The sequence below is a fragment of the Gorilla gorilla genome, chromosome 13 (genome assembly GCF_029281585.2).
Source record: "Gorilla gorilla gorilla isolate KB3781 chromosome 13, NHGRI_mGorGor1-v2.1_pri, whole genome shotgun sequence".
Lineage (NCBI taxonomy): Eukaryota > Metazoa > Chordata > Mammalia > Primates > Hominidae > Gorilla > Gorilla gorilla.
The window spans coordinates 15,584,300-15,604,527 of NC_073237.2; the positions used below are offsets into that span (position 1 = coordinate 15,584,300).

The 20,228-nt window shown below is 42.4% G+C and overlaps 1 protein-coding gene across 1 annotated transcript in view; it reads left to right on the forward strand.

Annotated features, from left to right (window-relative positions):
* LOC129524600 (histone-lysine N-methyltransferase 2C-like) overlaps nucleotides 1-16,767 on the forward strand; it is a 37,324-nt gene extending 20,557 nt beyond the window's left edge. The window contains 3 exon segments of the mRNA XM_063696945.1: nucleotides 7,868-8,003; nucleotides 10,068-10,186; nucleotides 16,250-16,767. Of these exon segments, the coding sequence (XP_063553015.1) occupies nucleotides 7,868-8,003; nucleotides 10,068-10,186; nucleotides 16,250-16,767 (773 nt within the window).
* The last annotated feature ends 3,461 nt before the right edge of the window (nucleotides 16,768-20,228 follow it).

A 20,228-nucleotide genomic window follows, 5' to 3' on the forward strand; every position in this document is an offset into this window, starting at 1 on the left:
TATACTGTTGTATGTAAGTGGGCCTGCAAAGGTGAATTCCTTGCTAAATCCAAAGACATAATGCATTTGAAACTGTTTTTGGAAGGTAGGATACAGTTTTTTGGTTTTTTTTCATTTTTTTATTATACATATCTGAGGTATACAACATGCTTTGTATACATAGTGAAATGATTACTATGGTCAAACAAATGTCTGTATCCTTCACAAAATGTCTGTTTCTGTGTGTGTACACCTAAAATCTCTTTCAGCAAATTTTCTGTACACAATATTATTAACTATGGTTCTCATGCTGTGTATTAATTTGATCTCTAGAATTATTCATCTTACCTAACTGCAGATTTGTACCCTCCGACCTACTTCTGCCCATCCCACCCATTCTCTACCTCCAGACCCTTGAAAACCACCATTCTACTCTCTATACGTTCAGCTTCTCACCCCGCTGCCTCCCATTCTGCTTATTAAGTGAGATCATACAGTATTTTTCTGTGTCTGGCTTACTTTATTTAGTATACTTTCCTCCCGGTTCATCCATGTTGTCACAAATGGCAGTATCTCCTTTCTTAAAGCTAACTATTCCATCGTATAAAGTCCTCATTGTCATCAGTAAGTTCTTAGAAACTGTGGTTAAGAGGGGAAAAAAAGTATGACAAAACTGATTTTTTTTTCATTTTGCATTATGCCAAAATTAGATTGAAGGAAACAGTGTTACTTGAGGACCTGCTGTATGTTCATTTAGCTTAACGTCTCAGTTCCCAAGAACCTATTGATGACATTAAGGGAGGACTTAATATATGTATATACAAACGTCACAATTTCTTTATCCATTCATCTGTCCTTGAATGGGTAAGTAAATTGTCCATCAGGACACTTAGTTTGTTTCCATATCTTGGCTATTGGAAGTAATGCCGCCATGAACGTGGGAGTGCAGATGTCTCTCTCAGATGCTGATTTTATTACCTTTGAATATATGCCCAACAGAGGCATTGTTGGATCTTATGGTAGTTGTATTTTTTTTAAGGAAACTCTATACTGTTTTCAATAATGGCTATACTAATTTACATTCCTATCAACCATGTACAAAGGTTTCGTTTTCTACACATCCTCACCAACACTTATGTCTTTGCCTTTTTGATAATAGTCATTATAAGAGACACGAGATGATATCTATTGTGGTTTTAATTTTCATTTTCCTCATGATTATGATGTTGAGCATCTTTTCATATACCATTTGACCATTAGTGTGACTTTGGAAAAATGGCTATTCAGGTCCTTGCCTATTTTAAAATCCAGTTATTTGGGTTTTTTCTTTTTTTTTTGCTACTGAGTTGTGTGAGTTCCTTATATGTTTTGGATTTTAACCCCTTATCAGATGTGTGGTTTGCCAGTATTCTCCCCTAATCCCTGTCCTACCTTTTTACCCCTGTTTTGTTTTGTTTTTTTACTGCTATGCAGAAGCTTATTTGCTTGATGTAGTCCCACTTGCTTATTTTTGCTTTTGCTACCTGAGCTTTTGATGGGATATCCAAAAAATCATTGTCAAGGAGGATATTAAGAAATTTTTCTCCTAAATTTCCTTCAAGGAGGTTTATGGTTTCAGGTGTTAGGTATTTAATCTATTTTGAGTTGCTTTTTATGTATGATGTGTAAGATAGGCATCAGGTCCAGTTTCATTCTTTTGCATATAGATATCTAGTTTTCTTACCACTACTTATTGAAGACACCATCTTTTCCCTATTGTATCTTGTTGGACTTGTCAAAAATTAGCTCATAATATATGCTTGGGTTTATTTTTGGGCTCTGTATTCAGTTCCATTAATCCATGTGTCTGTTTTTATGCCAGTACCATACTGTTTTGATAACTATCACTTTGTAATATAAGTTGAAATCAGGTAGTGTGATACCTCCTACTTTGTTTTTCTTTCTCAAGATTCTTTTGGCTATTCAGCATCTTTTATGATTTAATACAAATTTTAGAATTGTGTTTTCTATTTTTGTGAAAAATGCCTTTGGAAATTTGATAGGGATTGCATTGAATCTGTAGATCACTTTGGATAGTATGGACATTTTAACAATATTCTTCCAATCCACAAACTTGGGGATATCATTATATTTATTTGTGTCTTTAGTTTTTTTCTGTTTTTTGAGACAGAGTCACACTCTGTTGCCCAGGCAGAAGTGCAGTGGTGTGATCTCAGCTCACTGCAACCTCCGCCTCCTCCTGGGTTCAAGCAATTCTGCTGCCTCAGCCCCCCAAGTAGCTGGGATTACAGGTGCCTGCCACCACGCCCGCCTGGCCAATTTTTGTATTTTTAGTAGAGACAGGGTTTCGCCATGTTGGCCAGGCTGGTCTTGAACTCCTGACTTCAGGTGATCTACCCGCCTTGGCCTCCCAAAGTGCTGGGATTACAGGCGTGAGCCACCATGCCCGGCTGTGTGTCTTCAGTTTACTTTGTCTGTATTTTATAGTGTTTAGTATATAAAGCTTTCACTTCCTTCATTAAGTTTGTTCCTCAGTGTTTTATTTTTTTGATGTTATTTTAAGTGGAAATGTTTTCTTGATTTTTTTCAGATCATTATTTGCATAAAGAAATACATCTGATTTTTGTATATTGATTTTGTATCCTGCTACTTGACTGAATTCATTTATTCTAGTAACTGTGGAATTTTTAGGGGTTTCTACATACAAGATCATGTCATCTGCACACAGGGATAATTTTACCCCCTTTTTTCTGCTGATGCCTTTTATTTCCTTTTCTTATGTGATTGCTCTGGCTAGGACTATGTTGAATATAAGTGTTAAGAGTAGGCATCCTTGTCTTGTAGCAGATATTGAAGAAAAGCTTTCAGTCTTTCCCTGTTGTAGGTTTGTTTTTGAATAGGCAATACCTGTGCATGATACAAGAAATACAAAGGTCTTAAAAAGAGTGAACAATGTTAAGTTAGCCTACCTTTTGGCCATCCCTTCCTTGGAAAGAACCAGTGTTTTCTTATAACTTTCCAGAGATTAGTCATCTAGATACAAGTATGTATATATGGGAGAATTTCTCATATTTGGGTGATAACGGTCTTTTTCTCTTTTCTTTTCTTTTCTTTCTGTCTTTCTTTCTGTCCTCGTCTCATCTCTTCTCTTTTCTTCGTTTCTTTTGATGGAGTCTTGCTTTGTCGCCCAGGCTGGAGTGTAGTGGCACAATCTCGGCTCACTGCAAGCTCTGCCTCCCAAGTTCATGCCATTCTCTTGCCTCAGCCTCTGGAGTAGCTGGGACTACAGGCACCCGCCACCACGCCTGGCTAATTTTTTGTATTTTTAGTAGAGATGGGTTTTCACCGTGTTAGCCAGGATGGTGTCTGTCTCCTGACCTCGTGATCCACCCACCTCAGCCTCCCAAAGTGCTGGGATTACAGGCATGAGCCTCCGTGCCTGGCCAATAACGGTCTTTTTCTTTATTTCAGCATGTGGGAATCAGAAGGCCCTTGTGAAGATGTTGGTTAGAAGAGACTTTAGCTACAGTGATACCACTTGTGTTAGGGCACTGTATGTGCTACTTTATGCCATTTGTCTCAACATGTATGCTTACTGATGTCACTATGAACCTCATCAATAAAAGTGCTCTCTTGGTTTTTACTGTCCTTGTGTGCATTGTTTCAGGTGAAAGGTGGTCTTTGTACTAGATCCAGTGCTATCCTTGGCCACAAACCATTACATATGATTAATTTGGGGATTTCCTCTTTATCATTCTGGAGATCATCTTCTGTTTTCTCCTGTGTTACATGTGTTTTCTGCAATTTCATGAATTTCCCTTTATTTCTTCCCTCAATTTGGGTGGAACGTATCTTCCGTAGCTCCCTGACAGAGAATGTGTGGAAGGTAAGTTTTGAGCATTATATACTTCTGAAAATGTCTTTATTTTACCTTCCTACCTGACTCATCTTTTCCAGGTTGGAAATACATTTTCATTTATCATTTTTAGTCAATTGATCCACCGTCTTTAGTTTCTAGTATATGAAGAACTCGGTTTTTTCTATGTGACCTGCGTTTTCTTGGAAGCTCTTAAGATTTTAAGAAATTCTTTGTCCTCAGTGTTCTAAAATTTCATGAGGATAACGTCTGTTTTTTTCTATTTTTGACATTTAAAATCTGTTTTGTTAGGCACTGAGTGGTCTCTTTCAGTCTGCTGTCTTATATCCTTCAGTGGTAGGAAATGTTCTTGAACTATATTATTGATAACAATTCCCTCTCTTTTTCCAGAATTCTGCTTTTCAGATGTGAAACATACTCAGTTTTTCTCTGCTTCTTTCCAATTCATGTCCTTATTTTATCTTCCTCTACTGAGTTTTGTTTTTATTTCAGTTATTTCAAGAGCTTTCTTTCCTCCCTTTGAATGTTTCTTTTGTAGCATCCTATTCTTGCCTCAAGGGTATCTTATATTATCCCTCAGAGGATTTTAATCTTTTTGAAGATTTTCTTTACTTCCTACTTAGTCTGTTAATTCCAAATTGTCTTTTATGTTCTCAGGTCTCTGTCTTTTATGTTACAGATCAAGGGTGTTGCAGATCTTCTGGCTTCCATGGCCCACATTGGAAGAAGCATTGTCTTGGGCCACACGTAAAATACACTAATGATAGCTGATGAGCTTTAAAAAAAAAAACAAAAAAACCTCATAAAAAGTCTCATAATGTTTTATGAAAGTTTATGAATTTGTGTTGGGCTGCATTTAAAGCATCTTGGCTGCAGGTTGGACAAGCTTGTTATAGACCATTGTCAGATAATCTTTATGGTACATGCATGATTAAAAGTGAAGAACTAAAGATGGAGACTGGATAGATAGTATTTTTATTTTTAAAAAAGGAATTAAGTAGTTGATTAGAAAGCTTTGAGTATGTGGTGGTGCTTGTCGATTTGTAAGTTTAGTGGGGTGATTTGTGCTGACCATTTGGTGAACCCTCTGGTTTCAGTATCTTTAGATGTTCTTCTTGAACTGATCAGGTTCCCCACAACAGTCTTTTCAAACCTCATACTTGGAGGCTAGAGATCTGGCTGATAGCTTTCTGAGAATTCAGTGGGGAAATGTGGGGTCCGGCAACGGGAGCAGAATGGGGTTGTCCACACTTAGTATGCCCATATTTTCTTGGTCCTATTTTCGATCTTCATCCCATTGTTCCATTTAAGGTCACCCAGGAATCCTGCATCCCACAAATGAGAGTAGCAGCTTCTCAGTGTGTAAACCTAGGAAGCAGGTGTAGGGAGTATAACTTCTGCAGATAATTAAATCTCTTGTTGCTTCAGTTTTCTCCCACTTATTTCCAAAGGTGGCCAGTTTTCCTAGTTTCTCAGCCTTCTGAGGATTGTTATAAACTGGATTCTTTTTTTCAGTTCTTTCTGCTCTCAACTGAGAATTTGCCTTTGTTAAGTTGTTTTCCTCCTTTCCTATTGTCTTTTTTTTTTTTTTTTTAAGGAGATTGGGTCTTTCTCTGTTGTCCAGGCTGGAATGCAGTAGTGTGGTCATAACTCACTGTAGCCTCAACCTTCTGGGCTCAAGCAATTCTCTTCTCCCACCTCAGCCTCCCAAATAGCTGGGATTACAGGCATGCCACCATGCCACAGCTTGATTTTATCTTTTAAAAATAGATTATTTCAGTGTGTTTTTAGTAGGGTTTCAGGAGAATAATTTTAATGTATGAATTTAGTCTGCCACCTTAACCCAAAATTCCCTGTCATTAACTTTTAGGTGGGTTTATTTGAAGGTAAACAATTGGTATTGTCATCTTTGGTGTTTGTTTTTTTCAGTAATTTTCTTTTTTCTTTTCTTTTCTTTCTTTCTTTTTTTTTTTTTTTTTTTTTTGAGACAGAGTCTCGCTGTCACCCAGACTGGAGTGCAATGGTGCCAACTCCGCTCACTGTAAGCTCTGCCTCCCGGGTTCACGCCATGCTCCTGCCTCAGCCTCCCACGTGGCTGGGACTACAGGCACCAGCCACCTCACCTGGCTAATTTTTTGTATTTTTAGTAGAGACGGGGTTTCACCGCGTTAGCCAGGATGGTCTCCATCTGACCTCATGATCCGCTCACCTTGGCCTCCCAAAGTGCTGGGATTACAGGCATGAGCCACCGCGCCCGGCTTTTTTTTTTTTTTTTTTTGAGAGATGAAATTTCACTCTTGTTGCTCAGGCTGGAGTGCAATGGCACGATCTCGGTTCACTGAAACCTCCCCCTCCCGGGTTCAAGCAATTCTCCTGCCTCAGCCTCCTGAATAGCTGGGATTTTAGGCGTGTACCACCACGCCCAGATAATTTTGTATTTTTAGTAGAGACTCACTATGTTGGTCAAGCTGGTACGGAACTTCTGACCTCAAGTGATCCACCTGCTTTGACCTCCCAAAGTGCTGGGATTATGGGCATGAGCCACCGTGCCTGGTCTATAAACTTTTCTTTTCATGGTTTAGTCATAAGTCCATAGCCATTATCAGATTGTTATGGAATTGGCCTCAAATATAGACCAAATATAATAAAAAAGAAAAGACAAATACCCTGTTCATGCCATTACAGAAATACGTTATCTCTAATACTGAGAATATTGAAGGAGTTAACAACTTGATTTTAAAATGTATTTGATAAACATGTCTTTTTCCTGCAATACAATGTAAAGCATATATAACTTGGAAAAGTTTGATTACCACAGTGTTAAAATAGCATTCTCTAAAATAGCATTCTCTAAGCATTCCATTTACCTCATTCAGTGAAGTATTTATTGAACATGTGTTAGGTATCCTACTAACAATACATCTGTTACTAAGAAAATCTGTGTACCTGTTCTCATGGAGAATATAATCTAGCAGGGACACAGATTTTAAAGGACCAATAAAAATGAAGCATGACGTTCACACATACGAGCATAAAACTGTTTGACATAATCTTATCTAAATATCAGGAATTCTTTAATACAGTGAAGTTTAGAATAAATCCTGAAAGATAAGTTAGGTAGAAGGCAGAAACTGGGGAAGATAGTGGAAGAAAGAGCTTGATACATTCAAAGAACTGAGTGTAGTTCACTGGTGGGAGTGAGATGAAGCTGGAAAGTTTACAAGAGACTGTTGTAATGGGCCTTGCAATTTGAAGTTTATTTTGAGGGCATTGGGAAGACATGAAAGGATTTTAAGCAGAAAATTGATACATATTTATAGAAAGATCATTTATGCAGTAATTTAAAGAATTGATTGGAGAGAGGTAAGCTTTGAGGTGGGGAACTAGATAGGAGCATATTGTATTAATAGTGAGTCATCTGAGGTTGGACTAAGATGGTAGTAGAGAGTGATAAAATGCATTTCAGAGGTATTGAGGAGTCTTGGTTGTAGGAGGAAAGAGATTAGGAATGATTAAGGTGGTCTTCCAGGCCTCTGTCTTCTCCAGGTTACATTTCCATGCCTTTTAACGATGATAGGTAACATGGGAAAAAGGAGAAAGTTTATTTTAAATTAATAGTTCATTTTGGATATACAGTTTTCAGTAACTAGGTAATATTCAATTATAGCTGTGGTTGAAGCTCAGAAGAGAGTTCTAGTCTAGAGACCTGGACCTGAAGACATAATTAAAAGCAAATGAATTTGTTAAGTGCAAATGGATTGCACTTAACAGAACTCTGAGTTCTGTGTTCCCCTTCTCTGATTATGTTTTATTTCATGGGAACACTGCACTAAGCAGCACAATTTCTACAACCATTTGGGGCTGCTTCTATCTCCTTTCATACTTTCCCTACCAACAGGGATGTACAATTAAAATGGTTCAGCAACAACCCTACTTTTTATTCCCCATTATGTAGGGATTATATATTTGATAGGGTTTTCCAGTTTTGTGTATATATTTACTTTTTTCCAGAAGGAGAACTTATGGATTGTGATGGAAAATCAGAATCTAGTCCTGAGCGGGAAGCTGTGGATGATGAAACTAAGGGAGTGGAAGGAACAGATGGTGTCAAAAAGAGAAAAAGGAAACCATACAGACCAGGTATAGTGCCTGAGGTAGACATTTCAATATCATCAACACTTGGTTAATTAAAGAAAAATACAATACTGAAGACTTCAATTAAAATTAAATATTCAGGATTAAGAACCGTCTAAACAAAAATATGTGCGCATAAATTAAAGAACTAAACTATTTGAATACGACTTTTTAGCTCCAGAGTTCTTTATTTTGAATATGTGAATACTTCACAATGAACCATTATTGAATGCCTTATCCCAAATGTTAACCATTTTATTAAATGCTTTACTAGATTGGCTTTTGTTCATACTTGGAGTTTGAAGGCCATTTATATAGTTCCTCTGGATGTGTACTTCTGTAACGCTTTTAATTTTCAGTATTCACTTTCTAATATCTTTTTTTGAAAAAACTTATTTCAGTGTTTATGCAGGAATGCCAGTAAGTATACAGTGTGAAGGGGAACAAGACAGAGTTATTATGGCTCCTAGAATTTATAGTCTAGTTAAAAACCATGACTGATTAAACACTCATTTCTTATCTGCCTCAGGAGTGGAGAGAAAAGCGGTCTTGCTTGTCAGTTTTATTTGCCTTATTGGAAAAAATTATTAAAATTGTCACAATACAGAAGTTGTAGGCTTTTATGTATTTATTTAAAAAATTTTTTCCGCTTTTCACACGTGTTGAGTAGGCTTTCCTTAGCCAGTTTATTAATGTCTGTTTACCAATGAGGTTTTAAATTGGATTCGTACAATCTTTATGCTTCTTATTGCTTATATTTTATTGGTAAGAGTGATCTAAATCCCTTTTGATATGTAAGGAAGAACTTTCTTACTTCATTCGTATTCCATGAGACCTTAAAAGATAACCTGTCTTTTAAATAGGTCATATCTATAATAAGGACCTAAGATGAGTTGCTTCTAAATCGTTTTATGAAAATGATTTCATTTCTTCCTAATCATGAGGCTTATAAGTGTACTTTTTTAGACATTGCAGATTTCTTCCAGGAACTTGTATTTACTGTTTTCTTTTCCTCTGCCTCACATGGAAGTCAACCCTCTAATTGAGGGACCCATTAGGTCACAGAGTATATTGCTAGACAGCGATATCATTTCACAAAAGCTTATAGTGTTAACTGTGTACAAGACCTCTATTCTAAGCACTTCACTTATGTTATTTGTCCTTTTAACATATGTATGAGAAGCTGCTTTGCCTTACCCCCATTTTTAACCAGTGAAAGAATTGAGGCATTGAGAAGTATTTAGTGAGTAAGCAGAATTACATAGTCTGACTCCAGATTCCATGCTCTTAACCACAGGGCTCTATGTGTCCCATGTATAAATGCCCTCATACGTTGGAGTACCAGACACCGTTCCCCATGAAATCATATCAGTCAAAGAATATTTGTGTCATCTAGGTAGTTTGTGTCTTCTGTCCTCCAGCTAATGTACCAGTTAGCCGGTTAATATACAGACACAGTCATCCATCACTTAAGTTCAGAGAAATACATCATTAGGCATTTTCATCCTTGTGTGAACATCATAGAGTGCACTTCCACAAACCTAGATGGTATAGCTTACTACACACTTAGGCTGTATGGTACGCTAAATTCATTTTAAAAAATAAAGTAATTGTGCTACGGTGTTATAACTATGGTGATGTCTGTATGTGGTGGGAATTTTTCAGCTCCATTATAATCTTATGGGACCACTGCCTTAACATGCAGCCCTTTGTTTACCAACATCATTATGCAGTGCATGACTGTTATGTGATGTATGAGACACTAATATTTGTCAAATAGATAAGCCAGCGTAATTTAGTGTTTGATATTTACACTGACACTGTTTAGAAGAGGAAGTGCACACAGGTCTTTTTGTATTCTGTTTGATAAGTGATAACAGTGGCTTTGCCTTTTTTTTGTTGTTGTTGTTGTTTTTAACTTCTATTTTACCTAAAACTCAGGTTATTTATTTAGACTAGCACAGATTTAATTTTGGAAAATGACTTACTATTCAAGATAAAGCATTTTTAGCCTGTGTACTGTGGAAACGTAGGGAGAAATTATTTATCAGTTTACCCAATTTCTTTTTTGGATAAGTATTGGTGGATTTATGGTGTGGCAAAGAAGTCGAACTGGGCAAGGGAAAACCAAAAGATCTGTGATCAGAAAAGATTCCTCAGGCTCTGTTTCTGAGCAGTTACCTTGCAGAGATGATGGTATAGTACTGACTTAAAATTTTTTTTTTTTTATGTAACCCCTTGATCCTGATATTTCTATTGGAAAGAACTATCCTAAATAATGTTACAGTCAATAAGAACCTTATTGCCTCTTATTGTTACTCAATAAGAGTCTTATTGCCTTTTATTGATGAAAGGATTTGAGTGCATATAGAGTTCATATCTGTAATACAGCAATCAGGTTTTATAAGGAAATGGTTTAAATCCAATAGACTTTATTCTTTTGAGATTTTTTGACAAGCTCTTTTTTCCTGTATCAAGTTATTAAATATATTTTCTATATTTAAATATAAATGGTTTAGGGACTTAATAACTTAGTTACATAAGGTACTTTCTGGTCATCTCCAAAGCCTTTCTTTGACTGCTTTAGATACTTATCACATAATTTGAAATTCTCAAGTGACAGTGCACCTCAATTTTTATCTATGTATGTATGTATGTATGTATGTATCTATCTATCTATCTATCTATCTATCTATCTATCTATCTATCTATCTGTCTATCTTAGGGTCTCACTATGTCACCCAGGTTGGCGTGCAGTGGCACAATCTTGGGTCACTGCAGCCTTGCACTCCTGAGCTCAGGCAATTCTCCTGTCCTCAGCCTCTGATGTAGCTGGAGACCACAGGCACACAACCACCATGCCTAGCTAATTTTTAGGCTTTTTGCAAAGACAGGGTCTCACTTTGTTGCCCAGGCTGGCCTAGAACTCCTGTGCTCAAGCGATCCTCCTGCCTCAGCCTCCCAAAGTGCTGGGATTACAAACGGGAGCCACTGCGCCCAGCCGTTAGGGAGTTCTGTTATCCCCATCTGTAAAATGGGGAAAATGGAGTCAAAGAGAGTTCAAAGGAAGCCCCAAGGTGGCACAGCTGGGGAATCGAGTTTTGATTTGAACCCAGAGAGCCATTTTCAAGAGCTCAGCCCTGACCTGCTGTGGGGGTCACTGCTCCTAGGTGCCACTTTGTATTCTGGGAGACTTGGATTCCAACTCTGCTGGGGGATCTCAAAATGGAGGATGGCGTGCTTGCCCCAGAGTCAATGCCCAATCAGTGATTGTTATTATTCTGTTTTCCTAAGGCCAAGGTCAACCACTTAAGACAGAAAAGAATGGTATGAGTCAGCATGGCTTTTGGCATTGGATCTGGGCTAGAATCCCACTTTCTTCTAGTTGTAGATCTTCAAGTAAGAGAATTAAGTCAGAAAGTTAACATCAGGCCCCAGTTTCCTCATCTGCAAATGGATTTAAGCATGAAGGTTATCAGGAGAACTAAGTAACACCATAATATAAATCAGCTTTGGATCTGAGAGTGGTACATAGTGGGGGTGCAGTAAATCATTTTGTTTTTCCCCTTTTATTATTATTATTATTTTGAGGCAGAGTCTCTGTTGCCCAGGCTGGAGTGCAGTGGCTCCATCTCTGCTTACTGCAACTTCTGCCTCCGGGGTTCAAGCGATTCTCCTGCCTCAGTCTCCCAAGTAGCTGGGATTACAGACACGTACCACCATGCCCGGCTAATTTTTGTACTTTTAGTAGAGACAGGGTTTCACCATGTTGGCCAGGCTAGTCTGGAATTCCTGACCTAATGTGATCCTCCTGCCTCTGCCTCCCAAAGTGCTGGCTTCCCACCGAGCCTGGCCTGTTTTTCCCCTTCTTATCCCTCCTCTTCTCCTCCCTGTTCTTCTTATTTTATTTATTTTATTTTTTGAGACTGTCGGCCAGGCTGGAGTGCAGTGGCACTAACACTGCTCACTGCAGCCTCAACCCCTTGGGCTCAAATTATCTTCCCATCTCAGCCTCCTGAGTAGCTGGGATTAAAGGCGCATGCCACCAAGCCCGCCAAATTTTTATTTTATTTTATTTCATTTCATTTCATTTCATTTCATTTCATTTCATTTAAGACAGTTTCACTCTTTTTGCCCAGGCTGGAGTGCAATGGCATGATCTTGGCTCATTGTAACCTCCGCCTCCTGGGTTCAAGTGATCTCCTGCCTCAGACTCTTGAGTAGCTGGGATTACAGGTGCCTGCCACCATTCCTGGCTAATTTTGTAATAATTTTTGTATTTTGTAGAGACAGGGTTTCGCCATGTTGTCCAGGCTGGTCTCGAACTCTTGGACTCAAGCAATCTGCCGGCCTTGGCCTCCCAAGGTGCTTGGATTACAAGCATGAGCCAGCCACTGCGCTCAGCCCTCTTCTTACTATTATTATTATTACTGTTATGGTTGTAGAAGTAACCTGAAATAGAGATACATTTAAATATCTGAGTGATTTCAGCAAAGGAGAGAGCCCCTGTGTTACTATTTTAGGAGTGCTCTTGATTGTGTGAACCCACTTACTAACCGAGCCCGGCCATTTTGCTCGGATTATTCAGAGCTCTCAGGACCATTCAGAATGAAATTCAAAATCTTTACCATGGCCAGAAAGATCCGTGCAATCAAGATGCACCATCCCTATCCTAATTTCCTGGCTTGTCTCCATGCCAGCCACAATGCCATGCTGGCCTCCTTGCTGTTCTTTGAAACACTGGGTGCACTTTGCTTCAAGGACTTCGCTTGCCTGTCCCTGAACCTGGAATGCTCTTCCCCTAGAACTCCTTGTGGCTGCCACTGTCACCCCCTTCAGATCTTTATTTAGATGTGTCTATGATGAAGCCTTTCAGGGCCAATCTGTTTAACATTTCCCTCACCACCCCTCCACTCTGTAGCCCCTTTGCCCCTTGTATTTCTCTCCATAGTACTTATTATAATATCTAACACACTATAATATCAAATGTTAACTCCATGAGGATAGGCATTTTGATCTATTTGGTTCCCTGCGGCATCTCCAGCACATAGAACAATGCCTGGTGTACATAGTGGGTGCTTATTAGGTACATGTCACATGAAAGAGGAAAAAAAAACGAGTGTATTAAAGAATCCAGGAGCCGGGTGAGGTGTGTCATGCCAGTAATCCTAGCACTTTGGGAGGCTGAGGCGGGTGCATCACCTGAGTTCGAGCCCAGCCTGGCCAACATAGTGAAACCCCGTCTCTACTAAAAATACAAAAATTCAGCTGGGTGTGGTGGCAGGTGCCTGTAATCCTAGCTACTAGGGAGGCTGAGGCAGGAGAATTGCTTGAACTGGGGAGGCAGATGTCGCAGTGAGCCAAGATTGCGCCATTGCACTCCAGCCTGGGCAACAAGAGTGAAAAACTGTCTCAAAAAAAAAAAAAAAAAGAATCTAGGGAGGCCAGGAGCAGTGGCTCACACCTGTAATCAATCTCAGCACTTTGGGAGGCGGGCAGATCACTTGAGGTCAGGAGTTGGAGACCAAAATGGTGAAACCCCATCTCTACTAAAAATTCAAATATCAGCCAGGTGTGCTGGTGCACGCCTGTAATCTCAGCTACTCAGGAGGCTCAGGCAGGAGAATCACTTGAACCCCAGAGGTTGCAGTGAGCTGAGATCACGCCACTGCACTCCAGCCTGGGCGACAGAGTGAGACATTGTCTCAAACAAACAAACAAACAAACAAAAACCCAAGGAGCACAGAACAGCTACATATTGGAACAGCTAAATATTGGAGCACCTACTGTGTGTTGACCGTTCCACAGCATGGAGGAAACTGGTCTTCCCTTGGAAGAGCCTCCCCACTATTCAGGTGGTAAGAGAAATAACATACCCAGGGCTGGGCATAATGCAGACAGTGTTATAAAGGAGGCATTGAACAAAGGAGAGAGTAACTGAAGGAGGTGGCATTTTGAGTGACCTTGGGGCCGATTAGGGTGGTTACAGGTTGATGTTTATATATATGGCATATACGTTGGGGGATTGGGTGGCGGGGAGGGGGGCAGGCATTCAGAATAGAGCAAAGAGAGGAGTAAGTATAGAATGGTGTATCAAATGTTTATCCAAAAGCAGGATATGGAACTAGTAAACATTTTATTCACAGTGTGTATTTTTTTTTGAGAGGAAGTCTTGCTCTGTTGCCCAGTGGCACGATCTCGGCTCACTGAAACCTCTGCCTGCTGGGTTCAAGTGATTCTCCTGCCTCAGCCTCCCAAGTAGCTGGGATTACAGGCGCACGCCACTACGCGCGGCTAATTTTTGTATTTTTAGTAGAGACGGGGTTTCGCCATGTTGGCCAGGCTGGTCTCAAACGCCTGACCTCAGGTGATCAGACCACCTCTGCCTCCCAAAGTACTGAGATTACAGGTATGAGCCACTGCATCTGGCCTGTTGTCTATATTCTATTTTTTTTTTTTTTCTGAGAGGAGTCTTGCTCTGTCACCCAGGCTAGAGTGCAGTGGCACGATCTTGGCTCACTGCAACCTCTGCCTCTAGGGTTCAAGCGATTCTCCTGCCTCAGTCCCCTCAGTAGCTGGGATTACAGGCGCCTGCCACAGCGCCCAGCTGATTTTTTTGTATTTTTAGAGGAGACGGGGTTTCACCATGTTGGCCAGGCTGGTCTTGAACTCCTGACCTCGTGATCCACCGCGCCCAACCTGTTGTCTATACTCTAAAATTTGGATAATTTGGATATGGTATAGTTTATGTGGCAATTTTCTTTTGGAGAACATGTAGGTTGTTTCTAGCTTTTCACTATTGGAAACAGTGCTGCATCCTTGTGTATGCCTTCTGCATGAGTGATATTTCTCTAGGATACATACTGTAATTATATGCTTGTCTATTTTTTTGTGTTTTAATTTATTTAATGTCTGTGCTTCCTGTTAAAATACAAGCTCCATGAGGGGAGGAATCCAATTTGTTTTGTGCCGCACTCTTTAATTACTATCTAGCCAAGTGCTTGGGAGAAAGGAGAGGTCAATAAATATATACTGAGTGAATCAGGCTGAAAGATTGGCTGGGGCCATGGTGTGGTTTTGTATCCTAAGAGAGGGAGCCTGACTTATTTTGGAAAAGTAAAATTTTTTTTGGAGAATTTCACACAAAGCAGTAGCAGGATGGTTATTGGTGGAATTTAGGAAAACGTATTCTGGACTAGAAAGAAGGCAGGTACAGGAGGTGCGATTATGAGATTATTACACAGGCCAGAAGGAAACAAAGAAACATGGGTGGTGAGAATAGAAAGGAACGGGTACATACATTTCAGAGAGATTAGAAGGATAGGATTTGTGAGATTTACTAAGTAGCTATAAGGGGTGAAGTAAAGAAAGCATAGAAGGAAAGTTGATTTCTAGCGTAGAACATTTTAATTTTACAAACATTTATTCTCTCTCCCAGCTCCATGGAAGAAGTACTCACTAATTGCTGTTGGTATATTAATTTGTATTACATTTTCTTCCCCACTTTCTCTTTTTTTTTTGAGACAGGGTCTGTGGCCCAGGCTGGAGTGCGGTGATGCCATCTTGGCTCACTGCAGCCTTGACCTCCTCGGGATCAAGAGATCCTTCCACCTCAGCCTCCTGAGTAGCTGGGACCATGGGTGCCAGCCACCATGCCCAGCTAATTTTTTTTTTTTTTTTGAGACGGAGTCTCACTCTGTCCCCCAGGCTGGAGTGCAGTGGTGTAATCTCGGCTCACTGCAGCCTCCGCTCCCTGATTCATGCCATTCTCCTGCCTCAACCTCCCAAGTAGCTAGGACTACAGGCACCTGCCACCACGCCCGGCTAATTTTTTTTTGTATTTTTAGTAGAGACAAGGTTTCACTGTGTTAGCCAGGATGGTCTGGAACTCCTGACATCGTGATCCGCCCGCCTCGGCCTCCAAAGTGCTGGGATTACAGGCGTGAGCCACCGTGCCCAGCCCTATGCCTAGCTAATTTTTATATTTTTCTTAGAGACAGGGTTTCGCCGTATTGCCCAGGCTGGTCTTGAACTCTCGGGTTTAGGTGAGCGCCTTGGCCCCCGAAAGTGCTGGGATTATAAGCATGAGCCACTGTGCCTGGTTTCCCTTTCAAAAGAGATTTTGGGTGTTTCGTGTCACTGTATCCACGCCGCGTGCGGTCTCTTGTGCGTGGCTTCTTTTCCTGAGCACGCACAGCTGCCTTCTAACCCGCGAGCAATGGCTTTAAGGTTTTTGTTTGTAATTCGGGGGTGACCCAGGGGTTCGGGCCGCGGGCCCCTCCCCTCGCCCAGGCACACCTTGCAGAGGAGGGGGCGGCGGGGACAGGACCCGGGTCTGTGCCTGCGCACACCCTCGCGGGCCAACCCCACCCCCCCGCCGGGTACCTGTCACGGCTACTGCCGCGGCGCGCGCCCGCCAGGTTAAGCCGGATGGCGGGAGGAGGGGTGCGGGACACGGGGTGCGGGGAGGGTGGCACGGCGCGCGCGTGCGCAGGAGTCGCCGAGCAAGAACTGGTAGTGCGCGCGCTCGCCGCTCGCTCGCGTCCCGGAGGCGGAGTCTGCGGCGGCGGGCGGAGCGGGGGCGCGCCTATGCTAGTCACGTGGGCGCTGGGGCGGGGCCGGGCGGCCGTTCAAGGCAGGGGGCGGGGCGCCTCCGAGCGGTGGGGCCAAGGGAGGGCGCAACAGCTGCTACCTCAACACTTTCTGACCCAACGGTCACCCAGCGCCGGACTCGCTGCGCCCCGGCGGCTCTAGGGACCCCTGGCGCCTACACTTAGCTCCGCGCCCGAGGTGAGCCCAGGCCCTAAATCCTCCGGGCGGGGGTAGGGGTGAGGGACGCTCCTTTTTTGTTAGGGCGGGGGTCTTGGAGGCGCGAAGGCACTAGGCGCCTCGGCGGATGGCTGCACCCCTCGCCCGCTGCTCCCCGTGTCTTTTTGGGGGCCGGGTGCGGGCGCGGAATCCGAGAGGTGTCCGCACAAAAGGCCGAGAAAAACTCCGCGACGCCTACCTCCCTCCCTCCGCCCTCCCCGCCACCTCCTCTCCGCGCCCGCTCCTCCTCATTCAAACCCGGCCCGCCTGTGTGGTGTCAGCTCAGTCCTGGCCGCCGCCGCATGAGGAAATGGCCGAGGAGCCGGAGCCGCAGGTAAAGGGGGCGCGCCCCCCGCCTGCGCCAGCCGGGGCGCCCGCCCGGTCCTGCGGAGGCTCCCGCGCCGCCCCCGAGGCGCCCGGCTCTCGTTGTCTTGTCCCCTCCCCAGGCTGACCTCAGTTCCCCGTGTCAGCTTTCTAGCCGCTCCTCTAGGGCGCGGCCTCCCAAGCCGGCTCCTGCGCTTCCGCCCACGGGAAGGTGCGGGCGATCCCGGGCTGCATCCGCTCTTGGCCGTCACACTCACACTGCACGATTTAGAAGGGCTTGGGGTGCGGGGTTCCCTGAATCTCCGCTGGGAGCGGGGGTCCGGGGGTCTGCGGTGGTGGGCGGTGGGGGTCTGTTCCGAAAAGTTGGGTCGCCCCGCGGGGCGGGTCTCCCAATTTGCCCAGTTGGCCCTTGGGGCGCGGGCGGAGGGGGGCCGTCGGCGTAGGGTCCCCAGCGATACCCCGGGAAGGGCCGGGGCAAGTTGGAAATGGTCAAAACAATGCGTCTGGACTGGCAGCATTGCTTCTTATTGTAGTTTTAATCTGCATTTCTCTAATAGCTAGTGATGATGACCAGTTTTTCATTTGCTTATTTGCCAGTTGCATATCTCTATTAGTGAAGTATCTGTTCACATATTTTGCCCATTTTTTAAAAGTTGGGTTGTTTTCTTATAATTGAAGTTTATTTTTTCTTATACTCAAAATTTTAATTCACACATAATAAATTGGACATATTTATGAGGTACAATGTGATGTTTCAGTACATTTTACATTGCATAATGATCAAATCATGGTAATTAGCATATCCATTGCCTTAAACATTTACCATGTCTTTGATGTAAGAATATTCAAAATCCTCTCTTCTAGCGAGAATATGAGTGTATTTTAAATGTACATCTATTTGTTTTCTCACAATCCTATAAAATGATAGCTTGAGTCAATGAGTTATCCCCCCAAGTCCTATCAACCTTGTCTATTTTAGTGAAATTTAATATTGTCTAGAAAACACTAAGCAAACATAGTTATTCAGAGAGCATAACTGAGCCCTCTGGTTATTCTCTGTAACCCACAAAGGAAGCTGAACACTTGATGTAAACTTCTTTATCAGAGTAAATAATAAGAATCCTCTCCATTACATACAAAAGAAAAAATAACTGGAGAGATAGTCTCTGCTCTGAGGTTATTATCCTGTGGTCTTTGGTTTCGGTACATTCTCCCCCACCCCATGCCCTTCTCCCTCATCTTTAATGAGTATCTGTATGTATGGCAGAACAGTATTTTTTTTTATTATACTTTAAGTTTTAGGGTACATGTGCACAATGTGCAGGTTAGTTACATATGTACACATGTGACATGCTGGTGCGCTGCACCCACTAACTCCTCATCTAGCATTAGGTATATCTCCCAATGCTATCCCTCCCCCCTCCCCCCACCCCACAACAGTCCCCAGAGTGTGATGTTCCCCTTCCTGGGTCCATGTGTTCTCATTGTTCAGTTCCCACCTATGAGTGAGAATATGCAGTGTTTGGTTTTTCGTTCTTGCGATAGTTTACTGAGAATGATTTCCAATTTCATCCATGTCCCTACAAAGGACATGAACTCATCATTTTTTATGGCTGCATAGTATTCCATGGTGTATATGTGCCACATTTTCTTAATCCAGTCTATCATTGTTGGACATTTGGGTTGGTTCCAAGTCTTTGCTATTGTGAATAGTGCCGCAGTAAACATACGTGTGCATGTGTCTGTATAGCAGCATGATTTATAGTCCTTTGGGTATATACCCAGTAACGGGATGGCTGGGTCAAATGGTATTTCTAGTTCTAGATCTCTGAGGAATCGCCACACTGACTTCCACCGTGGTTGAACTAGTTTACAGTCCCACCAACAGTGTAAAAGTGTTCCTATTTCTCCACATCCTCTCCAGCACCTGTTGTTTCCTGACTTTTTAATGATTGCCATTCTCAAAGAACAGTATGTTTTTAAGTGTCTGCAGTCTTGGGCCAAGCTCGTTCTATTCCCCACTCTACAAGAATCACAAGAGCGCTAGGATTCTGTTTGGGGTTGCTGTGGACACAGAGTTCTTATTACAGAACTGACTTATTCTCAATAGGAGGTAAAGACCTAGAGGTGAGGTCTCTAAGCAAGGGAGTCCCATCCCATCCTCTGCCCTCTCTGTTGGCTGTTGTCCTCTCATCTTCATCAGGAGAATTAAAATCATGTAAAGTTTTGGCGGGGGGACTAGATGGTGGTCTCTGCGGCCCATAGACAGGAAAGTTTGCTTATACCCAGCGGGGGGGGGGACCACTAATTGACATTCCTTTCCCCTCCCAGGGACCTTACAGAGTCCCCTTACCCTCACGGTACTGGGGGACAACCCGTGGGTGTAAGGCCAAATAGCAATAACCTTGTTACTTGCCAGGAATTGGGTCAAGATTTGATTTAACAAGCTTGGTTTTGGGAACTAAAAAATGAAAAAAGGAAAAGCCATAATCTTGAAAGGCAACAAGAGAGAAAACTGCTAACAGGATCTTGATTAAATTTCTCCCTCTTAGAGAATGTTGGACCGACGACACAAGACCTCAAACTTGTGTTATTCTAGCAGCTGAACACACCCCAGGCTCTTCTGACCGGCAGTGGCTCTGGAAGCAGTCTGGTCTATAGGTAAGCATGTCCAGGGCTTACAGGGAGAAGCTCCCAGAAATCCAGCTCTGCCTTGGGTTGCCCCAGTTCACGTCCAAAGATGTGCTTGGGCCACATCTCTGGAGCACAAGGTGGTAGACTGAGAGCTTTGATATTTCTACTCCTATGGCAGTTGAGCTGGTATAACTCCAAAGGTATGGAATTTGCTGTTGTCTGTGACCCAGCAAATAAAAATAGGAAAATAATTCGATAGAAAAATAATAGAAATAGAAAAAATTTAAAAAACAAACCAAGCCTCATTCTATGACATTTTAGGCAGTGTGATAATATGCATATACTGGTCACTTTAATCTTTCCTACAGGGGCAGCTGGTTGCCGTAATGTTGGATGCTCTGTTCAAGGATGGTGAGCTAGTGTTCAGCTCAGGAAGCCACTCCACAGAGATGGCCACCAAAAGGGCTTCAGT